Source organism: Mustela lutreola, chromosome 1 (genome assembly GCF_030435805.1).
Source record: "Mustela lutreola isolate mMusLut2 chromosome 1, mMusLut2.pri, whole genome shotgun sequence".
Taxonomy (NCBI): domain Eukaryota; kingdom Metazoa; phylum Chordata; class Mammalia; order Carnivora; family Mustelidae; genus Mustela; species Mustela lutreola.
Genome location: NC_081290.1, coordinates 52,172,551 through 52,195,218, shown reverse-complemented (window position 1 = coordinate 52,195,218; position 22,668 = coordinate 52,172,551). Strand labels below are relative to the sequence as shown.

At 39.7% G+C, this 22,668-nt stretch overlaps 1 protein-coding gene across 2 annotated transcripts in view; it reads right to left on the bottom strand.

Annotated features, from left to right (window-relative positions):
• KCNIP4 (potassium voltage-gated channel interacting protein 4) overlaps positions 1 to 22,668 on the bottom strand; it is a 524,826-nt gene that overhangs the window by 227,242 nt on the left and 274,916 nt on the right. Inside the window, exon 1 of one of the 2 annotated variants that reach the window (XM_059164741.1) lies at positions 7,394 to 8,011. The exons of the other annotated variant lie outside the window; for it this stretch is intronic. Coding sequence (XP_059020724.1) covers positions 7,394 to 7,505 — 112 coding nt within the window. The 5' untranslated portion in view covers positions 7,506 to 8,011. Of the gene's footprint in view, positions 1 to 7,393; positions 8,012 to 22,668 lie in introns of those variants that run through there. 2 annotated transcript variants of the gene reach the window in all.

Genomic DNA, 22,668 nt, shown 5'->3' with positions numbered 1-22,668 from the left:
ATAAAAATTTTATCAATATTCAGATTTGCATCTCTCTCCAGAAAGTTTTATTGGAACATAGCCATGAGCATTCATTTGTGTATTTCTGTGTTACAACAGAGTTGACTACTTAGAACAGACTGCTTGCATGGTCCACAAAGTTTGGCAGGTGCCAAAGACCTCAGTGAATAACACATTGCTCATATCATGTGTTTGGCCTCTCAGATTTGTGGCTCTCAACAAAGTATTGCCCCTTGACAGCTGCATGAGGCTAAAGTAAGAAGTCATTAGAAATTTAAATTCTCAGACCCTCACCTAGATATACTAAGTCAGAAACATTGAGAGTAGAGCCCAACCATCTGTAGTATATAACAAGCCATGAAAGTGATTCTGACACACAGTAAAATTTGAGAATCACTGGAGTAACTCAAGGAATTGGAACGTGTGATTCCAAAGTAATTACAAGGAAGGCATTTACTGGCTCCTAATTGTGCTCCAGGCACTGAGCTACGTATCTCATTTATATTTTGCATTCCCTACAACAATCTCAAAAAGTTGGGTTTATTAGACTCATTTTACAGAAAAAGGAACTGAAGCTCAGGAAGGTGAAGCAACCTGTTCAAAGTTACTGAATTAAACTTGAAACTAGATCTGTCTGCTATATACCCTACACACTTGCCCTTCTAACTCTGCTCTCCTTCTGATTCTGTCTGAGGAGAAAGCAGCCCCTTCCATTCTGAGGAAGCTGCCCTGGTTTATGCCAGACCTTGGCATTCCCTTAGTGAATATAAGCACTTTGAATTTCACAGAATATCAACCTCAGACAAGACCACTCTGTACTTTTGATCGATCAAGACAAAAAAGCAAGATCACTCTATCATCTTATGTGAGAAGAGGCAACAATATGAACCTTATTTAAACCACAAAAATGACCAAAGTTTCCCCATCCTTATTACTGCAGCTTGTTTCTTTGCCAACTGCAGCTCTAGCCTCTGTCTAGTCTATGCTACTTATAGAAGAGATTTATTAAGATCATCATAGAATTAGGCTAGTTTCTTGACTTTATTTAATCCAGAGCAAAGCCCAGTTCCAAAATCATAATCCCCCAACAGAAGTGCAAATGCACTAAGTCTGTTCTCATATCTCCTTACTGAGCTGTTCCACTGCTCTCCACGGTGTGGATTCCCTCTCCTGCAAAGAGCAGTGAGGCCAAATTACTCTACCACGGGTGTGTTCCTGATAACCTTTGGCTGGAGGCCATTGAAATGTACAACTTCTCCACCATCCTCTCTCCTCCCCATTAAGATTCCAGCTCTCTGCTCCTAGCTGGGGTGGGGAATGGGTTCTCAGAGTAAGCAAAACTGAAAAATAATATTCCCCAAACCTGTCAGTACCAAGTACATTGCCAGATCTGAAGCAGACACTTGGTATCTTAAATGGGTTAAAGGACTTTTAGAACCAAGCTGATTACATAGCCTCCAGTCTCTGTCAGTCTTTTGATTCAGTACCACCACTGTCTTCTTTCAACCTTCCTTGAAAACTTCCAATTGGATGGGCTGGCTGTTCTCTTCAAATCTTATAGAACCCTTTCTCCCTCTCATCAGACTCTTTTTGTCTTGGATTAGTTATTCAAGTTTGTACTCTTATCAAAATGTCCTTTTGTCCTCTATGTCCCTTCACACAGTAGGTGCTTGATACACATGTGTTTGATTTCATGTGTAAATTTAAGGCTAGGGGCACCTGGGTGGCTCAGTGGGTTAAAGACTCTGCCTTCCGCTCAGGTCATGATCCCAGGGTCCTGGGATCGAGCCTGGCATCGGGCTCTCTGCTCAGCAGGGAGCCTGCTTCCTCCTCTCTCTCCTCTTCCTCTCTGCCTCCTCTCTGCCTACTTATGATCTCTGTCTGTGAAATTAAAAAAAATAATAATAAAAAAATAAAAATAAATAAATTTAAGGCCTTTTTTTCCCCCCCAGTTATAAAACTGAAAGGGCTACTTTCCCAGCCAAATCAAAGCACATGTAAGCTGGGCTTTTTCAGCTTACTGCTGGATATCTCATTTGGAATTATTTCTCATGGTCATGGGGTTCTAATGAACAGCTGCTCCAGATGCCTTTGGTATGTGGGTATCTTTACTCTGAAGTGGGATTTTGATCTGAAATCTCCCTCACAGAAAAAAAAAAAAATCAAAACAAAACAAAACAAAACAAAAGCCAATGCAGCCAACTAATCAACAGTTTCCAGGCTACCATGGAAACTTGAAAGAGGCACTGGAGGCCCTCAATTATGCAACCTAAGAAGAAGTACACAGGCACTATTATTCTATAAGAGTAAATGGCACTCACACTGTAATGTTTTGAGTGTCTTCCTAGGGTAGATGGCATGGATAATTACATAATCAAGAAGAAAGAATAAAACTGTTTTAATTCCCTTTGACACTCTCTGTTGAATTCTGCATTGTGGACCATGTTCCTGTGTTGGCATATAGAATTACCTCACCCAGAGTCCTGCATATGGAAACTACATAAGTACCTTGCTGGCCTATGAAGATGATATACTTCTCTTTATCTATAAAAATTTAGCCTAAAAGTCAGCTCTTCCAGGGAGGCATCTCTGATCATTTCTAGCTCTTCCATTTGGACTTTATTACTTTCCATTCTTCTTCTGTATCTTGGACTTACTTATACTGATCTATCTACTGTAATGTAGTGCCTTTCTTTTATATTCCCCATCTACCTAAACAAGGGAGAGTTCTGTCAGGTTAGAGACTATCTTTAATTCATCTTTGTATCCTGGGCCTAGCAAAGTGCCTGGCATTGCAGACAAGGGAGAAATATTTTCAAAGACAAGCCACTGCCAAAACACAAATGAGCAAAGTGATGCTCATTATTGATGGGCACATGGGAGTACATTATACCACTCTCTGTACTGTGCTTCATATGTTTTTCTAAAATGAAATATTCAAAATAATTGAAGATCTTGCAAAATGTCAATATACCTATCCGAACTGTTAAGTTTCCACTGTAAATGGTGCTACCATATCTGTAACTACAACCTCTGTATGCTTTCCACTTCTTTTTTTTCTCTCAAGAAAGATATTTAAAACCTAACAATGTTGTCCTAAAATAAAATACAATTATGGTATCTTGGAACAAGTGCAGGCCAAAGGTATTATAGTAAACATGAATTTCTGGAAAAACTGGAAATTGACAGTTCACATTAAGTATTTTATTGAGAAGGGCAATCCATAGATTTTTGCCCCATTGTCTGTCACCTGAATTGTTCCAAGAGCATAACTAATATTTATCCTTCCATGATTTTACTACAGAATTCATCTTCACCTACTCCCAGATTGAACACCTAAAACAGTGGTCTGTCACATCGCTCACTTTTCCCCCCCAACTTGAAGATTTTGAATCAATAGTTCTTCACTGGTTGAAGAATAAGTAGATACTCTTAGCATTGAACTTCAAGCCATCTCTTCAGCTACATCTCCCATTTCAACGTTCTGACACCTATGTGTGTGAATGCCACTGCCCTTATCCATGAACTTAAGGGCACAACTCATGCTCTTTGCTTAGCCTAGAATGTTCTTCTTCCCTTCTCTAACTTGGGAAGTCCTTTTCATATTACGAAGTCCTGTATAACTGTTTCCTTCCAGAGTGTACCATTCCATCCATGCTTTTGCAGGCCATTTCTCTCTAATACCCAGCATTGATATTCTTCTGTCTTGTGTGGTAAATTGTTTCCTTTCCTAGACTGTAAGTTCACCGAAGGTATGTTCCTTTAATGTTCATCTTGCACACCTCTCTACTGTCCAAGACTACCAGAGAACACTACATGCATTTAGAATTCAACAAGACATATATTATATGCTAAATGTATTAAATAATAAAATCCATTTCCTGAGTGTTCTTCATAGTTTTCTTTATTAATGAGTGGATATGTGTAAAACCTCAAATCATCATATTAAAATCCCTTTAGTCTTTTGAATCCTCTTTATAAATTGCTTTTGTTTCCTAAACCTTGAATTTCAACCAAAGGAGAATTGTATTTTCAAAATGAGGTTTTTTATCAATATCAGAATCTAATTTAAGTGGGAGCGGAAATGTTTCTCTTTATTCTTTTTTATCCGTGGCTAATTTTCATTAGCCATTGTAGATGATAATACTATGGTAACATTGCTTTACCCCAACAAAACCACAGATCCTCTCATTCAAATAGATTCAGAACTACTTTCTAAGTAAATCAATGTATAGCCATACTAGAGAAAATGCTCCATAGTTATACCAGCAAAGAATCATTGCCCCTGAGGATAGTATAAGAGTTCAGTGTGGCCTAAAAGAATCTCACGGCTCTGTTCTGAGCTTCATCTTCATTTCTCCACCCAAAAGAATGGTTAATTCCTTGGCCTTATTGTGGGCTATATTTTCTAGAGCAGTCAGTGCGAAGTTTGGCAGTCTACATTGGGATAGTCTTTTGGGGAATTTTTGCCCTTTGTAGGTAGAAAGGCTGAGGGATAATTTAATAGTTTGTGGCTTTCTCTGTATTTTGTGCCTTCTTCTTATTCCTCCACTTGACTGTTGGTCAGCTTCTTACTGGAAACTACCCACAGCCTGAGAATACACAGACAGGAGGCTTCTGCCATAGTTCTCATGGTCTTATTGAGTCTCACTGTTGGATTCTACCTGGAATAGGTATTTATAGCCATTAAGTGTACATCACAGAAAGTCAAAATGCAGTGCAGGTCTCAGAGATAAAGAAGCTCAGGAGACCACTTGGCTTGGCTACTTTTGTGCCAATTTGCCACCAGTCTATGATATAGTCAGTAGACTGGCTTAGCTCACTTACATGCCATGCTTGGATCCCACACTTGGGTTGGAGTCAACACCTTGTAGAAATTGTGTGGTTATAGTGTAATCTTTCCTATGGATGTATTTCCTCCCAGAAATCTCTCAGAGTGTTAGTGGACTGTTTAGGACAAGATATCAGAATTCAGGACATTTCCCACATAGATTTTCATTCACTCTCTTTTCCAATACTAGAGAAAAGAAGTAAGGAGAAAGTGTGGTATGGTAGAAAAACTATAACCATATGCTGCTTAGCAGTCTTTGGTTTTGGTCCTGTCTTTCCTCCAGTTGGTTTTGCCTCTGGTAGATCAGTTAACCTCTTTGGTTTGTAGCTGTTTCCTATGTAAAATGAAAGAGTTGAACTAGATCAGCATTTTCTAATATGTACTTCAGAACAAAAAATGATAGACTTGTCAAGTAAAATGGGTTATTCCTCATGTATGGTGGTACCAGCATCTTTGAATTTAAGCACGATGGTGACTTTTATATTGAGCCCAAATTGCTCCCAGCTTATTGGACATTTTACATAATAGCTATAAAAGTGTAGGCGCATCATCTATATTTGTGTGTTTGCAAAGAAATATCAAATCTTTTATGGAAATGGATATTAGTTGAAAATGAATATGGATATCTACCCCAAAAAAGACATTTCAGATTAGCACAAAAATCTGTGATTGTAGTTGAGGGAGTCAGGTTTACAATTCTACTTTTCAAATTGTTGGAACTCAAATTTGAAGTTTTCATGTGAAAATCTTCAACTTTAAGTGACATAAAATAGAAGTTAAGAAGAAAAGCGGAGTCATTTGCAGGGGTCTTAAACCTTAAATGCATTCATTATCAACATGGGCAATAAAAGAATAAAAGTGCTACCTTATAGCACTGGGAAGGTTGACTTCCTCAGTACCCCCATGGCTGTTGTCATTTAGCAAATATTTCACCTGGCTATGAGACCAAGCCCTCTGGAGTATTATCCATTAAATTTGGGGGCTATTGCTCAGCCAAGTTCAGAAAACAAAAACTAATATGGTGACAAAATTTAACAAACGGAAACTATTCCCATTACAGAAATTGAAATGATCTTATCTGCATTTTATTACAATACCACAATGCACAGGTTGCTCTGTAGCACTTGAAGAAGTTTGCTGGTGCATTGTTTTCCTTCCAGAGGTTAAATGAAATCACTGTGTAATATGAGAAAAGGAAGAAACTAATTTCTGAGGTTTTACTTAATCCCATGATGACATTGTTCTCTTGTGTGCCTAAGCAGAGCTTGTCACAGAGTGAGAATATTTACAAGAAGATATGAAAATTACGTGGGAACTTGTGTTTTTACAGAGGTCTAAATAGTTAGAACCTAACAAACTCACTTTGTTAAAAAAAAAAAAAAAAAAACTTCCTAAAGATAAGATACATTGACCATTATAACATATTAACAGAAACAACCTGTATACCGGATGTAGTTTGGGATGATGTCGTTGTAGCCATCAGGTGTTAGCTCCTGCAGTTAGAAAGATGAGAAGCATGGCAGGCTTAAATATTTCCATCATCTTCCAACATTACACACAACATGAGAAGTGAACAATCATAAAAAACTCGGCAATAAAAGATCCTTCCCATATCTGGAAGGAATATTAACAAGTGTCTTAGGAACTACTTTCTTTTGCTTGGGAAGATAGGAGAGCTTAGATGTAGAATTGACCTTGGATGCCGAGGTTTAAATAATTCAAAGTATCTTATTTCAGTAGAAAAATTATTTCATGAAAAAAAAAAGTGCATATATATGGTATATATGTTTCTATATTCACACATACACACATCTATTCAAATTATTAAAGCAAAGTCAGTCAACATTTTTACCCCACCTTTAATAAGGTGGAGTAAATCCCCACCTTATTTTATTAATAAAATTGATTTGAGTAGTAAAATTTATATTAGATGGATAAAATATTTGTTGATAGCAACAGTGATGCCCTGTGCATATGGGTTCCCACTCAAGAGATGAGCAAAGTGGCTCATTGGGAAATGTAAATGAAACACTTTTGCAAATTAAGTGCTCAAGAACATTTTTGCCAAACACCCATTAACTCAATTTTAACTGAAAAGCCTACCCATTTTACATCATAATCAACAACCCAACTCCACCCCCACACCTCCTACTTAATGAGGCACATACAGATATTTCCCTCATAAATCAGGGTACTCCTCCAGAGAATAAAATTCCTAATGACATTAAGGCGTGGTAGCCATCATGAACTTGACAACCAAAAAACAACCTGTATTACCACCCCATAGTAGAGAGTCTTAACTTCGCACCTTGGAAATATATTTAACCCACAATATCACCCTACACTCAACAGCTTTCAAAGAGAAAGAAGTATCCCTTCCCTCCCAGTGTCAAATATCTGGGTAAACAGACATGAACTGTCCAGTGCTAGGCTGCTCCACGGCAAACATGCATATTTTAAAACTTTTACTTTGGGTATCAAGCCTCCTCAACTTCTGCAGTTTCTGTATCCAGTTCCGAACCAGACCTGACCAACCGCACAGAGTGGGAGCGACCACTTTACCTTCCGAAAAATCAATCAGTCCCAGCAAATGAAGCAGCTTCAGAGATGCACATATAATCACAACAATACCCACTGTTTGCAGTCCTTCCGACTCCCACTCGAGAGTCAACATCTTTCCAGCTGGCAGGGCATCCCAGCCTCCGGACCCCTTTGGAGCGGAGGGAGTTAATTAGAGAATCCGAGCAGTCTCTGGCTTGGAACAAAGAGTCGCGAGGGGGAAAAGTGAGCAGCTCCTCGCAGACGCACCGGGCGGAGCAGCGGCCCCCCGGGGTGAGGACCGACCGGGGCTGGAGTCCAGCCTCTCATGCTGATGCCGGCATTTCCTAGCGGGGTCCCCCAACCAGAGCGCGCCTGCCTCCGGGCTCTGCGCTGCCGCCAGCGGGTACTTGGACTTAGAGCTGTGAGGGGAGCATCTGTTGGAGAGCGGGAGACTTTGCTCTGTCGGTGGAGAGGAGGGACACTCCCAGGAAACTTGCCCTGGAGAGCACGGCGGCGCTCCACGCGCTGACGACGCGGCGCGGGCTGAGCAGGCTGGCTGCGCGCTAGTTTGCTGCCTGGGAAGCCAGCGAATGCCCCCTTTTTGCCCAAGCAGCGGCTCTCTCCTCCCAGAGCTCGCGCCGCCAGACAGCTCAGCCCCCTCTCGGGATGCTAGGGCAGAATCGGCGGTCGTGGCTGCTGCCTGGAGCCTTTGTCAGAAAGCTCCCGTGGAAGCCCGTGGGTAGTTTTTCTGGGGAGAAAAGTGCAGGAGCAAAAGAACCACGATTGCCTTTGTCACCAGGAGCATCCAAGCTGCTTCCCACCTGCCACTCCACTGGGACTGTCTGGTCCCCTCGGACACAATGAGAACATTATTAGGAAGATTGATTTGGTCCTTGTATTTTACAAACAGGAATGGTTGGAGAGCAGGGCAGAGCAGGACCTTGTAAGAACACTGATGTTCAGTAACTGCCCTCTGGAGGGGGGAATCACACTATCCTCCTTTCAACTCTTGATTCAGCCTCTCTCAAAGCCAAGTTTCACAAACTTGCCTGATGATAAAAATCACACAAGATGCTTGTTAAAAATATTCTCTTGTGGAAAGCCTGATTCAGAGGATCCTGGAGTTTGTATTGTATTCTTTTAAAAAAGATTTTATTTATTTATTTGAGAGAGAGAGAGTGGGATGAGGGGCTAAGGGAGAAGCCGACTCTCCCGCTGAGCAAGGAGCCCAGTATGAGTCATGGGACTCCCGGATCATGACCCCAGCCAAAGGCAGCCGCTTAACTGACTGAGCCACCCAAGGGCCCTTGGAGTTTGTATTCTTCTTCTTCTTCTTCTTCTTCTTCTTTTTTTTTTTTTTTTTTTAAGATTTTTATTTATTTATTTGACAGATGGAGATCACAGAGAAGCAGGCAGAGAGGGAGGAGGAAGCAGGCTCCCCGCTGAGCAGAGAGCCCGATGCAGGGCTAGATCCCAGGATCCTGGGATCATGACCCAAGCCAAAGGCAGAGGCCTCAACCCACTGAGCCAAGCTAGATGGTTCTTATCAGGGAAGCAGGGGTCATGATGTCTTGAAGGATCCCATGGGGTATATTATTCCAAACCACACCAAACCTCCCAGCCAGCTTTGTGGGAATGGTCGTAGACTCTGGTCTACACCAGAAACACACTGGCGTAAACACTCTGGTTTTTTTCTTTTTCTTTTTCTTTCTTTCTTTTTTTTTTTTTTTTCACTCTGCTAAAGCCAACCCCAGCCGTTGGAACTCACTACAAAAACCAGGGTTTATGAATAATATCTTGGACTTTGGGGGGCATTTCCTTGTTCTGTTACTTTCTTGTGTGATTTTCCGCAAGTAGCTTAGGCTCTCTGAAAACAGGTCATTTTCTGCGAAGTTGAGATTATAATACTTTGTTTAAAGTACTCTGTTTAAAGAGAAATGTGAGAATTAAGTGTGGTTGTAATAATGGTTACCATTTACCAAGCATTTAGTATGTGCTGATCAATAGTATAGGGATTTATCAACAATGATAAATTCTGTGTGGTGCGTTTTATAATCATCTTCATTTTATAGGCAAGGAAACTGAAGCTTAAAGTGGTTAACTTACTTGTCAAAGCAGTGGTGGGCACAGTACTTGGTAGGCAATAGCCATTCATTAGTTTGTTTATTTCTTAACATTTGTTAACCTGCTACAACGAGCTCTGAACAGTACTTGAATGATAAAGTCCCACCTTATCTCGTGGGGGCATATGGTATAATAAAGGAGGTATGAAATTGAAAGTGACTGAGAAATGCACTAGCACTTGAAAAGATCTCTCTATGAAGTACAGTGGGGGCACAAGAATGAAAATCCAACTCCACCTGGGGAAAGATGAGTGGTGGGAACGGGAAGGAGACTTTACAGAGGTGGTAATCATTGAAAATGGTAGCTTTCATTATTATTAGAAGTTATAAATAAGACAAAAACAGAGAGACAAACCATAAGAGACTCTGAATTATAGGAAACAAACTGAGGCTTGCTGGAGGGGAGGTGGGCAGGGGGCTGGGGTAAGGGTGATGGGCATGAAGGAGGTCACTTGATTTGATGAGCACTGGGTGTTATATGCAACTGATGAATCACAAAATTCTATCTCTGAAACTAATAATACAGTATATGTTAAATTGAATTTAAATTAAAAAATCGAGATAAATAAAAAAGAACTTATCTAACATACACAGGCTTTGGGGTACACAGGCTTGGACTGAATTCTGGTTCTGTTGCTTGCTTGCTGTGTGATCTTGAGGAAACCACTCCATCTCTGTCAGTTTTCTAAGTGCAAGATGGGAGTGTGACTGCCCACTTCTCATCCTTACTGTGAGAATTAAGTGTGGAGAGCTGAGCCCAGTGCCTATAAGACAGATGGCAGATGTGGGATTACAACAGCAGGGCCAACTCCTTAGAGGCTCTGCTGGGTCCAGGTGGATGAAGGGACCTTGCTCCTCCTTATCATCCTCTCTTCTAAGACGGGTTTCAGTCCTTCCCCCATGAAGACTTCCTGACCTACCAGGCTATTTTTCTCCTCTGGGCATCAGGAATACACTTAGACCACTAAGTTGGCTTTATAACAGTGCTTTTTGTTTTGGATTTTATGTCTTTGAGAAATATCTCTCTATCTGCCCAACCACCAATCTATCTAAGCATGTTATTTTCAGTTTGTAAGCAAATCAGTGCAGGGGAAGCGGTTCTCGAAAGTTGATGGGTAAAGAGATGTTTTAAGTAACCATTCTCTGAAATTCCTGAGAGTATTTGATGAGAGGACATCAAAAAAAATTTTTAAAGATTTGCAGAAATTAATTAGGTCAAGTTAACTCTGTCTGTTTTAACCCTATATGATTTCATATTAAAATAAAACACAGCTAAGAAGCTATAGGTGCAGATTTTTTCTAAATTTTTATTTATTTATAAATTTATTTTTAGATTTCATTTATTTATTTTGAGAGAGAGGGAAAGGGAGAGAGAGAATGAGCAGTTGGAGGGAGAGGAAGAAGCAGGGAGCCCGATTCAGGGCTCCATCTCAGGATCCTGACATCATGACCCGAGCCTGAGGTAGACACTTAACCTACCTAGCCTCACAGTTGCCCCTAGATGCTGAATTTAAACACTGCTTTGTCTGACTACCAAATTCATTACATTCCCTTTATATCCCTTAGCAAATTTTAGCAAATAGTTACCAATCGATCTCTTGATTTATATCCTTAAGCAAATAATTTTTGAGTTGTCACATCTCATTTTCCCGGAAAGAAATCTCCACCATCTTTGAAATTCACAGAAAGACCTAGGGATATAATTTTGTTAATCCCAGGCAAGACTTCACTTTAGGACAATGGCATTCCTATATAAGATCCATGAGATGAGAGTTTTTGATGACCCAGCCAATCCTTATCTGTACTGGCTACCCTTACTAAGCTCTTCCTGTTAACTCCAGCTACAGCATATTCTGGCTCTTAAGAATGCCAGGGTCTCTTTCACCTACCACTGTCATGGCAGGATTTTGTAAACTAATAGTGTCATCCATGAGTTTCATGCATCATCTGACCAGTCTAGGGAAATGGGGGACACTTGAAGAAGAGTGTTTTTCTAGGGCCATCTTGGGAAAGAACAGTTGGCTATACATTATTAAAAAAAATAATAATTCCAGGTGATGGCTTTATTATTTTATTATAGTAGCTTATTAGCCCCGACCTAGTTTGTTATGTTAAAATATGCCTCTCTATCTCTAACTATTCTCAGGTTTGCCAATTCTTTATATTATAATGGATGTCCAGCAAAGGTCTGTCTTCTATACCAAAAAAAAAGAATACCAAAGGAATAAACTAACAACTCTTGCTCACTTACTCTAAACCAGGCACATGTACTTAACATGTATAAACTCATTTAATCTTACCCTAAACTAATGAGAAAAGTGTTATTATCACCATTGCAAAAAATAAAAATAGATAAAACCAATGATCATCAAGATTATTTTTACAGTTACATTCAATAAGGGGCACAACCATGATTTATATCTGATTTACTCCATTATGGTGGCTGACAGTTATGTAGAAGGTCTAAGTGTCAGGTACTATGCTAAAATCTTCATGCTTATAACTAATTTAATTCTTTCATAATTCTATAAGATCTATATTATTTCTCTGGTTTTAAGGATAAAGTTGAAACTTTAAAAGATTAAGCAACTGGCCTGAAGTCTTATAGATAGGACTTGGCAGAGTTGGGCTTGAGCTTGGGTATCCTGGGTCCAAATTTTGCACATGGTGTCATTCACTACTGCATTCTGGGGCTCCCTGTACCTTGATGCATGGTTCTCTAACTGGGTTTCTGCTAAGGGGTTGTGCTGGGGAAATATTGCCAGAAACTCTTGGGAAAGTAAAAAAATAGACTTCAAAGAGGCATACCCAAGCCAATGACCCCTCCTGAAAAAGAGAGAGAGGGGGGAAGTAGAAGTCAGAGTAGACTTTCAATTTCCTTGCACTGACCCATTGCATTATTTTAAATAATCTCAAAAAGGATGATTTGCCTGAAACCCCAAATTAATCATGTCCCCCTCTTTGTTTTAGCTTCAGTTTGAAATTTAGCTTCAGTTTGAAATTTCACTAAGTGATGTTCCTTGGTTTTTAAGAAGTGTTCTTCATCCTATTGACATCATACAAATACCAAAATAAATATAGTGAAGTTGAGAAAAAAAATTTAATTAGATAGACTTATCTATCTACCTATTATCTCTCCAAAAATATAAATAGAATAGCAATGCATATAGGATATGCTAAGTCAAACTTAAATTTAAAATTATTAGTTTATATTTGTATAAACACTTAGAGTTCAAACAATCCAATCTTTTTATTTTAAGGAGGCTTATAAGTGAGGTACAGAAAGCAGAACTGGCTTGTTCATGTTCAAAAACATTGGAAAATGGACAAAATGAGCTTGACTCACCTAGCTTGTCATGATACTGAATTGTTAACTGGGATGAGCCATTGAGAAATTAGAAAGAAATCAACTTCTGAAAGAAAAATGTTCTACTCTCAGTAAATAGGAGGAAAGAGAAGCAAGACCTCCATGTGGTTGGCATCATCTAGAAGGTCCTACTGAAGAGAGAAGCCTAATTTAGGTTTTTGAAAACAAGTGAGGAGAGGAGGAATGATTTTCTAGGAACAGAAATGGGCACCCACTAGGGCAACAGCTATGATGGTAGCGTAGCTCCATTGAGGCCTCTGAGGCAGGGAAGAAAAATGCAAGTGGAAAATTGTTGTAAGAGGCCTCTTAACATCTGCATAGAACAAGGAATGACGATAAGGTTGGTATGTGAAACTTAGTGTCTCTTTTACTTTTAAGATTTTTCTTACCAAATGATGAAAGCTATTCACCCTCAGTGAATTCTGTTCTGTCCCCACCCCAAAGGGTATCACGTCCATCTGTCTTGGAGCTTCTCAATTACTTGGAAAGATCCCTAAATATTCTCCAGATAAACTTTCCACTCAAACATGCCAGGACTCGACGCTGTTTCACTTAGTTGCAGGGTTCATTCTGAAAGCTTCCTAAACGTGTCTAGAATGGATTTCTTTAAAATATGTATACCTTCATCCATTAAACAATTAAGCATCCAACCTTCAGGCTTGAGTGCCTATCGAATCCATAAAGGAGGAGGGGCTATCTCCCACTTGAAAAACTGCCAACAATGTTGCACTAATGTATCTTAAAAATTATATTCATGTATCTTGTGATCCAAGTTTATGTTATATAATCTTCATATAAACAAATTAGAAGATTATTTGGAAATTTAACTGGGAAACGTTCTTGAGAATATAATCTTTCCCTGAGATTTATGACCTTTTTCCTGCTCTGATTTCCCTTTCCTAGGCCATCTGGACTAAACTGTGTGGGCTTCTGGGTTCACCCATTTAATCCAGCATACAACTTTGGCTGTCATGTCACAGATCTTTTTCTCTTTTCTCTCTAAAACAGTCTTTGCCATACACCACTATAATTGGCTGACTTGAGGGCAGTGATTTTCATGGATAATAATTATAATGATGATGATGATAATCCTTTGCTTTATTATGATATAATTAGGATTATAGTATTGAACCCCTCCTGTGTAACAGTGTACTATACACATTACATGAACTATCTCATTGAATCATCACAACACCTATTACAGATGAGGATGCTGGAATGCCAAACCTTAAGTAACTTGCCCAAGATTATGGAAAAAAAAAAATCAGAATATGCCATTCCAAAATATGCCACCTTGGCGTAATGATTTTGTGGTGCTGAAGGCATTTGAGAATCACCAGATGCAAGAAGAGTTCTGAGTCCTCCTCTTATCTACCTAACTGTGGCATAAATTTCCCTTTGTGAAGCTACCCACTCCTTCTTCTATGCCAGGAATCAGAGAGCAACTCTTATCACTGGAGATGGAGAGTGAGCACAAAGATGAGCCTGCATAAACAAGCTTCACTAAAAGAAGCCTTATCTTCTTTAAGTTTCTCTCATATATTTCCTAGTCACTTCCCTGTGATCTATCATCCCTTGAAGCCCAAACTCCCTTTCTTTTGTTAAAATGGCACATAAGCCCTGGAATCTAATTACTTGTTTCTATGAGTTTCACTTCTTTTCTGTGAACTTCCATATATATAAAATAAAAATTGTATGCCTTTTCTCCTATTAATCTATCTTCTGTTAATCTAATTTGCAGGCCTCCAGAAACTGAACCTAAGAGGGTAGAGGAAATGTTTTTCCTCCCTGATAATTACTAGAAGTTAAGGAGCTGGGATTTAACCTCAGGATTTCTCACCCATGAGTCAGTGTTCTTATATCCTTGTGGTGCCTTTGTAAAGATCACTACTGTTTTTATTTTGTTTTTATTGTGGCCTTATGAAACAAAGAGAAACAAGATTTAAAGTGCAAATGGCTTCCAGAAAGGTAGCACGTGCTGTGGCCCTTACCTCTTGTTGAAATGTAAATGTTTCACATCAAGCTCTTTCCTGGAAGCCAGATCAAGAAAGCGAAGAAAGGAGAAATAAGAGGAGGGAAGGGACTCAGAGGAGACAGGCAAAGGAACAGGAGAGAAGAGAGAAAGAAAATGAAGGGTGCTGAGGAAAGAGGCAAGCAATCCTCCATGGCAGCCCAGGTGACAGAGTCAAGAGTACACAGCTGAATGTAGCCTGTTTTCTACTTGTGAGATTCTCAGACTTGCAGGCAGATGAGAGTTAAATAGGAGTAAAGCAGACTATAGGAAAAGGTTGAGCAAGGGGTTATTTCGCCCTGAATTCGCCCTCCTTCCCTGGTCTGTCAAGCTCTGGAGCACTTAGCAATGTCAGCTATCTCTTTAGGTCTACCTTCTCAGCCATAGCCTGGAAATTGAATAGGTAGCTTTTAAAGCATGAATACTAGTGATCTCCCTGGATATGGCATGAGCCATAGGTAGGTCACGAGGCCTTCAATATCTCTTCAAAGTCCTGTGATGCCTTCCCATTCACTTGTGGCAGGGCCCTGCTGCCCCAGATTGATTGCTTCATTGGCTTGGTTCTCTCTGTTCTTGGGCATGAGATTCCCATAGACTGACTAGGGTGTTCTCTGAGCTGCACTGGCTCATTTCCTGTCCTGCAGCAGCACTTTGGGAAAGAAAACCCAACAGGTTTGAACTGGAATGCATTTCAAATCTCCAGGGACAGTGAATAATTATCTTGAATATGCTTTGTTGTATAAAGAGTTGGAGGGATATCTGGAAAGAATTATTCGTAGAAGTCTCAATGTCCTTTTGTGAGAGCACTTCTAAATCAATTTTGTTTCTTTGCTAGTTCATTCATCCTCTCATTCACATGTGTGCATGTATACACATATACATACACATGCGTGCACACAAACACATACATACACAAACACAAGATTGCCACCATTGTTTCTGTCACTTGCAAAGTCAGAACAGGGGAAGCCCTAGTGAATACAGAAGTCCCTTTTCCCTGAACTTAATGTGTGCGCATTCCTGCTGAGGATGAATAAACACATAGTAAATGTTCAGTGAATGCCTACAGAGTATATGTTTAGAATGTAAGGTATAGGTCATGGTAAGTATTTTTTCTCTAAATGCGAGTAGCTCTCTGAAAAGTGACTGGCCCAGGCTGGACAACTAGGATTTGTAGCCAAGTCTTTGGATTCTTAGTTCATTGTTTTTTCCATTGTAACATGGAATTAAGGCATCTACCTAATATCTAGGAAGGATAGAAGCAAGGAAGAACCATGCACTACAGAAGAGAAAGGTTTCTTTTAGTGAGAACAGAGAAATCCATAAGAAAGAGAAGACATGGTGAATTAGGCATGAAGATGAAGCCTAATATTATATATGTCCAGATTCTGTTCATGAGTGTTAGCCTTTGCTAGTGTTTCCAAATCAGCTACATCTTAAGACTTGGTTCTGGCATCCACTACAAACAAGCAGACAGAGAAGCTGGGGGCTGTATCTGTGAATCTTTTTGGTGAAAGGAACTAAACTTCATTTGGAAAAAAAGAGAGGCAAAGGAAAAATGTTCTCCCTACCCGAGCTCCAAAATCAGAGGCTTGGAGAGCTGGAAAGGGAATCATTTCTCTTCTGAGAATTACATATTTCCCAGAACTTACATTTGGTCAGTGTTGTAGTTTGTCTCTGCTGGAGATTCCTTGTTTTCAATGACTACACTTAAATTATTGCAATGTTGAAATCAGTTAGTATCAGTTTCCTATTGCTGCTATAACAAATTACCACAAAGTTGATGGTTTAAAATAACACAAATTTATCTTCGTCCAACTCTGAATGTTAGAAGTCTGAAATGGGTCTCATTTGGCTAAAATCCAGGTGTTGGCAGGGTTGTCTTTCTTTAAAAGTCTCTAGGAAAGAAACTGTTGCCGGGCCTTGATCAGATTCTGGAAACTGCTTACACACCTTGGCTGTGGTTACCTCCATCCTCAAAACCAGCAGTGGCCAGCTAAGTCTTTCCCTGGCAGTATCATTCTGAACTTGACTCTTCTGCATCTCTCTTTCGCTTATCTTGTGATTACATCAAGCCTGCCTGGATTATCCAGGATAACCTTCCTATTTTCAGGTCAGCAGAATAGCAATCTCAATTCCACCTGAAACTTTAATTATATTTTCCATGTAACCAGCATATCCATGGGGTCTTGATGATTAGGATGCAGACATCTTTGGAGGACCATTATTATGTCTACCTCACAGTTAATAATATGAATAACCTGTAAACACTGCTTTAAATAGGAAAAGAAAAGCTAACCCCTAAACTAAACCCCCACATTTAGACTCTACTTCATCAAAAACGAGTCACTTAAGATATGTGTATGAGCATGTGTGTGTATGTGTGTGTGTGTGTGTTTAATGTACAGAAAGAGAACCTTCTCTTTCAGAAGGAAAGAGCAGCTTTAATTAGCATTCTTATCTCTGAATTTCCAATTTTCACTAAGAAAGGACTCTGAAGAAATTTCAAAATGCTAAGAAAGAACACCAAACAATTGAGAAGATATAAGCTAATGCTCAGACTCAGGGACAGTCTATTTCATTTTAGTGGTCAAAAGCAGTTTGATGCAGAGCAGGTATATCCTCTAAGCCCAGAACTAACCTAGGAACTGCAGGAGATAGAACATCAGAAAAGAAAGAACTGGGATAATGTTCTTCCTTTACAACACTTCCAAGAGCATCACAAAAGATAATGGAGGAGGAGGTGCTTTCTAAATTGTGGAAGAAACACTCGGGGAATGCTTTAATTAACTGGCCCAGATGCCCTACGATGGATTAGACTAGCACTGAACCAAAATCTTCAGCAACGAGGTATTCATTTTACTTCAAGCTGTCAGTCCTCTGGACACAAGTCACAGACCATGACTTTCTGAAAGACTATTCACTTCAATAACAAAACTATGACAAATGAGGAGTTTTCTCCTTTGAAGATCCATATGATGCTTCCTCCTCAAAACATTGCATGTAAATGGGCTGATATGTTACACATGTTCATTAAAATCACCATTCACACTGTCCAAACATCTACATCAATCCAGGATTTTGTTGTAATTTTATGCAGATATGTACTTTTGCAAACTTTGTCTCACTTATTCCTTATATCAGTCCATCTTAAAAATGAGAAAATTGAGGTTATAAGGGGTACTTCATCCACAGTCAAAAAGCAGCAGCAAAACTGGGTTTAAAATTATGCATTCTGGCTCCACACCTCATGTTGCATTTTTTTTCATCTCTAGCATTTACAGAATGATTTTTCCTGTGTTGGGTGCTGTGCTAAGTGCCTCATATTCACGATTTATAAAAGGAGGATAATAAAAGTGTGTACCTACTATTGCTGTCAGGGGCAATAAATAGATTAGTATATTGTACAGTTAAAGCATTCAGGGTATGGTAGACTACACAGCAAGAGCTCTATTTACAAAAGTAATCATAACTATTTCTTCACAAGCCAGCGCCAAGGCATTTCTATTGTTATGCCTCTTTGACAAAAGAAGAAACTGTGATTCAGAAGGGCTAAGACACTTGTTACAAACTGCTGTGTGACCAAGCAAGCCATGAGAACCTGTTTTTAATCACACAAGTCAGCTCAGTCTGTCTGTCAGGGCTCAGTACTTTGAAACAGAGACCCTCCTGGTCACTCAATTAGTCCTGGATTTCCAAGGAAGGCAGAGCATAAAGTAACCAAGCTGCATAATTGATAATCGATCTGGAAAGATCCTCAGATTTCAGATGCTGGGCTCAGTCATCATTTCTTTATTTGAGAACTTTGGCTTTCAAATAATTTCCATCTCATTTCATTCATGCATTTATTCATTCATTCTTCAAAAAAGGCTGACATTGATTATGTGCCATGCAAAATATGCAAGGTACTGTGGGGGATGAATAGCTTGAAGAAACTTATCGTCTAGACGGGGAGGTAAGGAATGCACATAAATCACTAAATCCATGGAAGAAGATTAATGTCCATAAGAATGTGTTTCAAGAGTCCTGGGAATTCGAAAGAGGAAGGGAGTAGAGAAGTAGGAAGGTTGGGGTTCATCAGGGACTGCTTCCTGGAATCTGGTTGATTCATAATAGTTCAATCATTCCTTCAATGAATCAGTCAACATGCATTGAGTGTCCACTATGTACTAAAATATGCAAGACCTCTCAGTATAACCCAATCATTAACTTCTGTGGGTTCTAAAATATAACCTTTATAGTATTAATTCTCATCAAGTCTTCTAATATAGTCTTACCAAACCACCATGCAAGAAATACACAGCTGATTTCCTACTTTCACTTTTATACACTATTACACAGTAGTCAGATTAAAAAGTGTATTTTCCATATAACTCCCCTGTGATAGCCTTTCAATAGTTGTCCATTACATTGGGAATGACATTCCAATTCCTCACCATGCATTGGCCTCTCTTTGATCTCAACCAAGACCAATTTTATTCTCAACCCCCGCCCTCACACCCACAGCTCTTTCTTCATTTAGCCTTTCAGTTCTCTGACTAAACCAGGATTATCCCTGCCTAAGGCCTTTGTGCTTTTGATCCCTCTTTCCCTCATACCGGCCCCCCGCCCCACCACTTCTTATTTCTTGATCTTTCTCATCACTAAGTTCTAGTCTAAATGCTCTCTTTTCACAGTATTGTGGCACCTAGAAGACTGCTTGGCCATATAGGCTTTTCATAACTATCTGTTGACTAAGTAAGTGAATGAATGAATGACATCAAACAGGGTTCTTCCCCCATGCACTCATTCAAAGCTGGATGCACAGTCTCAGCAATGGTCATAATCAGAGATTAGAAGCTAGCTTCATTTTACAGTGCAGAGGTTTCAGGAGAGAATTCACCAGACTGGAAATGTGGGAGAGACCAGACTGTGAAGAGTTGCAAGAATCTCTGAGAGAGTTGAATGATGAAGATTTAATTAACGTTTCTGGATAGTGAAGTGGGATGCTCACAGCAGTGTCCTGTTTGTTTCAACTGGCAATAATAAAAACAAAAGCAACCACAGATGAAAGAAAGGAGGGGAAAAAAAAAAAAAAAAAAAAAAAACGGAGACAGGAAGACCAGGGAATGGGCTGCTGCAAAGGTCTGAGCCAGAGGTCACATCCCTGGGCAGAAAGAAGGAGAGATGAACGTAGCAGAACCAAGGGATGAAGAGACCAAGGAGAGGCATCAAACATGATGTGAAACATGAAGGATTATTTGTCAACATTTCCATGACTCTAAATAGTCCAAGAATGAAAAAAAAAAAGTGGTGGAAAAATATTGAAAAGATTCAAGGATAACTCATGAATTTGAAGGAAGAACTATACAACCAAGACATAGCTGAGGACAGAAAGAACATAGCTCGGGTGGGGGTGGGGCTACAGTAGTGGTTTGTGCATTTGTACTTGAACATGCTGTCCTTAACACGTCTTATCTCCAGACACTCTAAACCATGGAATCTATACATCTCCAAATTTCAAACTTCAAAAAGGGAGCCCCTGTTTGGTTCATCTTGAGTCAGGCAAATATCCCTGGATCAATTAGTTGTAACCAGGAAGTGGGCCATCTAGTGCAGAAAGACTCTGGAGACCCATTGTTGTGGTCTGGGGTCATTTTAGGGGAAAGGAAACTCATAAGGATCCAGACAGTCACTTCAACTCATCCTTAAGTGAAACTGGAAACAGGAACATGTAGGGAGGTGAAGATAATTAAAATTTCGATGGACCTGCATTTGAAAAGCCAGCAGGGAATCAAGTAGAGCTGCTGGGTTGATAACTTAAAATATGAAGCTATATTTTGGGAGAGAAGCCAGAGCAAGAGATAAATATTGGGGTTAATTCATATAAATGAGAGTTGAAGTGACAAGAGTGAATGAGATATTCAGGGAGGAAAGACATACAGAGAGACAAGAGCAAGGGGCCAACATTATAGCAACAAGAGGAGCCAAGAATGCCAGAGCAGAAGTGGTGAGAGAAATCTAAGCAGACCTTAGAAAGTAATATTTTTGTGGGAATCCAATGAAGAGAGCTTCAAGGAGATAATCGACCAGTGTGTTAAATGTAAAAACCCAGTCATTTTCTAAACTGAAGTGTTGTCCTAACACAGATTAATTTGAAACTGGTCAAAGTGCAAGTGTATATATATGTGAGAGGTGGGGAGGGGGTTTGTAGGTGTGTATATGTGCAGAGTACTAGAGTTCAGGGAGTGAAAGGGAAAAGATAAAGCTTAAGGATTTCCAGCTATGATTCTTACATTGTTCCATCTAAAACCAAGACAATTCTATAAGTATTATTGAGCATCCAATATGTGGATGTGCCCACATCAATATGTGCCCCCCATTGACACAGGGGATTATAATACATATAAGTGAGGTAGCCCCTGCTCTCTTAGAGCCTATAGTCCAATGGAGAATACAGAGAAATAAGCAGGCAGTTGTTAGACATTATGTTGAGAGCAATGGTCATTCATCACAGTAGCTCATTAGACAGATACTTGAATCTGGAGAGTTTTCCTAGAAAAAAAAAAAAAAAAAAAAAAAAAGAAATCACCTGAGCTGAGATCTTCAGGATAACTGGAGGTCACAGAAAGATGAGGAAAATGCATGCATTACTGGTAGAGGGAACAGTCATTGCAGTGTCTCAGATGTGGGCAAGAACTCAATGCCCTGAGTGGGCTTGCTTAGACAGGGGCCACAGAGAGTACATAGATTGGATGGGGGAAAATTTAATTTCAAGACACAAGGCTGCTAAAGTAAGCAGGACCAAATCACAAGGACTCTTTAAGCATGCTAAGGGGATTTTTTTTTTTTTTTTAATCTTGAGAGCCCTGGGGGACCAATGAAAGATTATAAGCAGAGGCACATAATCAAATTTGTACTTTAGAAAGATCACTGGTGTTGTTCTGTACAGAATTGACTGGGAGGTAAGTGTGGCTAAACTACAGGCAAAGAAATTAATTAAGAGGCCGTTCCAAGTGAAAAAAATGAGTTAGGAATGTGGTGGATTAGCTGGAGAGATGTAGATGGAGGTGAGGAATAAAGAGGTGATGAATCTCCAGACATTGAGAACTGAATTAACCATGAGATTTCGAGACGGGGAGAGTCTTGGATGAGCACGTTTCCAGAAAACAAAAACAAAACAAAAAACCATTTACCCTCTCTAGTTGAAAGCTGGGACTAGTTGCAAAATCAGTCCTATTGGAAGGGACTAACACACTGGGGCATGCAAGTTTGAAATAAGAAACATAAAGTTGAGTGACGGTGCAACACACTAATTGGAGATAAGGTGAGAAAATTCATGTGCATCACAATTGGAAATTTACTAATAGAAACAACTTAATCTTCCATCCATCATCCATCTTCACCTTTGGAATGCTCTGTGATTACCAGGGAATGGACAGAAAGAGAATTGAGAATAACTGGCATGTGAACATTTGTTTGTGGCCATTTAAAATCACAGGCTTTTGTTGAGTGGGCTCGCCCCAACTCCACCTGTCTCAGAAAGGTGAATTCTCCAGGTAGGTATATGCTATCTATCCCCATAATGCCAATAGGCAGCTCTCCCGTTACCATACTAATCATCAGCAAATCCACTGAAGACTATCCAGAACTGGACCAATTTTTAGCACCTCACTGCCATCCCCTGATCCAAGCTACCATTCTCTCTCCTTTCTGATTTTTGTATGTAGGTCACCTCTCATAGTGTGCCCTTAATTTCTCCTGTTCGCCAGAGTGAGCCTTATGTTTTTTATTACTTTAGAGATTCATTTATTTT